This window comes from Vidua macroura, chromosome 2, assembly GCF_024509145.1.
Source record: "Vidua macroura isolate BioBank_ID:100142 chromosome 2, ASM2450914v1, whole genome shotgun sequence".
NCBI classification, from domain to species: Eukaryota; Metazoa; Chordata; class Aves; order Passeriformes; family Viduidae; genus Vidua; species Vidua macroura.
This window is the reverse complement of record NC_071572.1, coordinates 92,613,199-92,616,673: the sequence shown is the minus strand read 5'-3', so window position 1 is coordinate 92,616,673 and position 3,475 is coordinate 92,613,199. Positions and strand designations below refer to the sequence as shown.

At 63.4% G+C, this 3,475-nt stretch overlaps 1 protein-coding gene across 1 annotated transcript; it reads right to left on the bottom strand.

Annotated features, from left to right (window-relative positions):
* Positions 1-1,462: 1,462 nt before the first annotated feature.
* Positions 1,463-3,071, bottom strand: GSX1 (GS homeobox 1). Its single transcript, XM_053971157.1, has 2 exons — positions 2,684-3,071; positions 1,463-2,232 (listed from the first exon to the last, which is right to left on the bottom strand). The coding sequence occupies exons 1-2, from the start codon at positions 3,069-3,071 to the stop codon at positions 1,877-1,879; spliced, it is 744 nt and encodes a 247-aa protein (XP_053827132.1). The 3' UTR covers positions 1,463-1,876.
* Positions 3,072-3,475: the final 404 nt, after the last annotated feature.

Genomic DNA, 3,475 nt, shown 5'->3' with positions numbered 1-3,475 from the left:
CACTTTCCACTCATCCGTGGAGTGGAGCTGGAGGAACCGGTAGATCTCCCAGACGCACAGCTATACAAGGTGTCTTGGGAAGGCTGGAGGGTGACATGTTTGTTTTATGGACAGGACTTGATGTTGTCCCAGGAGAGGGACTTTTACCTGCTCTGCTTTTACCCTTGGTGCCCAGGGATCTCAAACCCACAGCTTCCCACACCAACTTCAGCCTGTGTGTGGAGCAGCATTGACCTTCTCCTTGGGGATTTCTCATGAGGGATGGTATCTCCCTGCCTCTTCCTGATGCATATTTTGGACATGCTCTGGGATGAAAATTGGGTCCCATCCCGGTACGGGTAGGTAGCCTAGGGACCCAAGCACATCCCAGATTGCAGGGTATGAAACCCACCGTGCCAGGCGGTGCAGCTCTGCAGCCTCACGGGGAGAGTCGAGGCATCGGCTGACAGTGAAAGGACGACCGCTGCACCCGCTGAAGATCGTCCCTGTGAGCCCGAATGGAGCGGGAGTCCTGGCACAAGGGGCTTTTCCCTGCACCAATGGAGCGGCGGCCGGAGCGCTGGGCTCTGGGGGTCCCACACCCGAGGAGGTTGATGCCGGTCCGACCCCGCACCACTGCTTGTGGCACCCCCGGGGCTGCGGGGCCTCTCGACTGCTTCCGACGGGGCTCCCCGCGAGCCACCGGGACGAGTCACCGCGCGGAAACAGCGGCAAAGCGCTGTCGGGAGCGGGGCTGCCGGAACCCAGGGCTCTCTCCGTGATGGAGAGAGTCCCAGCAGGGCCGGTTCTGGCCCCGGCCCCAGCCCCGGAGGGTCAGCGGGAGGCTGGGACAATCCTTCCACTCTGGCGGCGGCGGGCACCGGGACAGAGGAGCCGAGTCCCGGCGGCAGCCAGGTGTTTATATTGACCTACGGCCATAGGCAGGCTTGCGGCTGGGATGGCAATGAAAGGTGCTCAGCCCAGCCTGTCCCCCGGCCCGATCTTTAGCTTCGCGGGGGAGGACCGAAAGAGCCCTCGGGACAGAAGGCGGGGGTCCCACGCACCCCGTACCTTCAGCTCGACACGGAGAAAGGAAGACTCCCCGTCATCTGCGCTCGCCGGAGCGGGCGGGTCCTGGTGCCGAGCTGTGGCGGAGAAGGGTTGGAGAGCGACTGTGCTCCCAGCGCGCACCCGCGGACGCCGAGTGGCTGCTTTCTACGCGAAGAGAAGGAAATAAACCACCAACGAGCTTTTATTGTTATCATAATCATTATTATCATCGCCATCATCGTTTCTCTGCACATAAATAAATAAATAAATATCTCCCGCGGGGAGGGAGTGGGACGGAACGGTACAACCACAGTTGTGCGCCTGGCAGCGACGAAGTCAAAACAAAACAATTTTGTAAAGAAAAAAAAAGAAAGGAAAGAAAAAAAAAAAAAAAAAAAGATAGTAACCCAAACAGCCTTCAACCCTCCCCGTCCGTCCGCCCACTTTTGGGCACCGCCGAGTTACCGGAGGGAGCCCGGGACAGCATCCCTCCAGGCGGGCGCACTGCCCGCGCCGGGCAGCATCCGCGCACTCCGCGCCCGTCTCGGTGCGCGGGGAGGTCTGCGAGGAGATTCTCGGGCTCGGGGCTGCGCCTGCGGGGAGACAAGTCGGGGAGCACTATGGGGGGACGCCTGGGGTCCTAGGGAGGAGTTTATTTACACCAGGGTGCCGGGACACCCGTCCTCATGGGCCGGGGGTCTAGAAAGCCGAGAAAGTCCTTCGTAAATTACACAAATTATACAAAACAGTATAAAATCCTTCGGCTGCATGTCAGCACCGGGGCAGGCAGGACTCCCTCCCCTGCCTTCGCCACAGTTTCTGCGGAGCCGGGTGGGTGTGCAGGTGGTTAGGGGGTGACTGCGAGACCTCTGTCGTCCTTCCCCGAGGAGGACGGAGACATGCGCAAGTCCTCGTCGTCCTCCGAGCACTTAGCGGTGGAAAGGGACGAGCATTTGCAGCTGTGGCCGCCCCCCCCGCCCCGGTGGGAGCTACTTTTGCCTTCTTTCTTGTGCTTGACCCGTCGGTTCTGGAACCAGATCTTCACCTGCTTCTCGGAGAGGTTCAGGTAGGTGGCGATCTCGATTCGCCGCAGTCGAGAGAGGTACATGTTAGAGGCGAACTCCCTCTCCAGCTCCAGGAGCTGTGTGCTGGTGAATGCGGTGCGCATCCGCTTGCTACTGGGCAGCTGGCTGGACGTGCTGTCTGGGAATGGAGAGAAGCGCACCGTCAGACCGGCCGGACCCTCCGCCGCCTGCCCCGCAACGCCGGGCACTCGCCAGTCCCCGCTGAGCCCTCCTTGCCGCCTACCCTGCGGGGCCACAGCCCTTCCTCGTCCCCGGGGGGCCTGAGACCCAGCAAGCGGCTGCCAGGCTGGAGTCCGAGCCCACAAGGGTACCGCGGCCGCCTCTCCCTCCCCGTCCGCACAGCCTGGATCGGAGGCTGGGCGGGCAGCAGGGGGGCTTCCCCAGCGCATCGTCCAGGGCACCGACAGAGAGAGGTGCCAGGACTCCCCGTCCAGCCTCCGTGCGCTGGGCAGGCACCCCCTCCCCAGGTGTCTTCGGAAGGGTCCCCGGGGATCCCCATCACGTCCCCGCAGCGCCCACCGCTGTCATGTAGGCATGCATCCCCCGCTCCCCGCCCCTGCCCGCCTTACCCACGGAGATGCAGTGGAACTGCCGGGGGTCGGGCAGTGGGTAGGCGCCCTGGTAGAGCGCCGGTGCGTGCCCGACGCTGACGGCGGAGACGGAGTGCTGCTGGCGGGCCAGGGGCGAGTGGCAGTACTGGGAGCCGAAGGGAGGGAAGGAAGCCTTGATGAGGGGGATAGCGGGCGGCGGCGGGTGCAGCTGGGAGGCGGTGACACAGAGCGGGCAGACGCAGAGCAGCCCGGCCTTGCGAGCGTGGCAGGCTCCGGCCGGCAGCCCGGGCAGCGGGTGCGAGGGGTGCACGGCGTAGGGGAAGAGCGGTGGCGGCGGACTGCCCTCCCCCTTCTTCTCGCCCGCCTCCCGCAGCACCAGCGAGTCCACCAGGAAGGAGCGCGGCATTGCCCCGCGCAGCCCCCGCGCAGCGCTCCGCGTAGCGCCCGCGCGGCGCCGCTGGCCAGCCCGAGTGGTGCTGAACGTCGCCCGCCGCCCGCTTTAAATAGCGCCCACGCCATGTGATGGCGGCGCCGGGCGCTCAATGGGCTTTCTGTGGCTCTTCTCTTGGCATTCACGCCGCACGCTCCCTCATTATTTCCCTTGTTAACTAAATGAACTGCATAATGTACTCTATTCTTGTCGACCCCACCCACGCCGTAGCAGGCGGCCTCTCCCCTCCTCTCCCTTTGGCGGGGTTATTTTCTCATTCTCTCGCGATTTAATATTCTTTTCTTTCTCTTTATCGCTCTCCTTCGCTTTCAGCCCAGCTTTCAGCCCGCTCCCGCTTGTTTATTTTGCCGGCTCCAGCC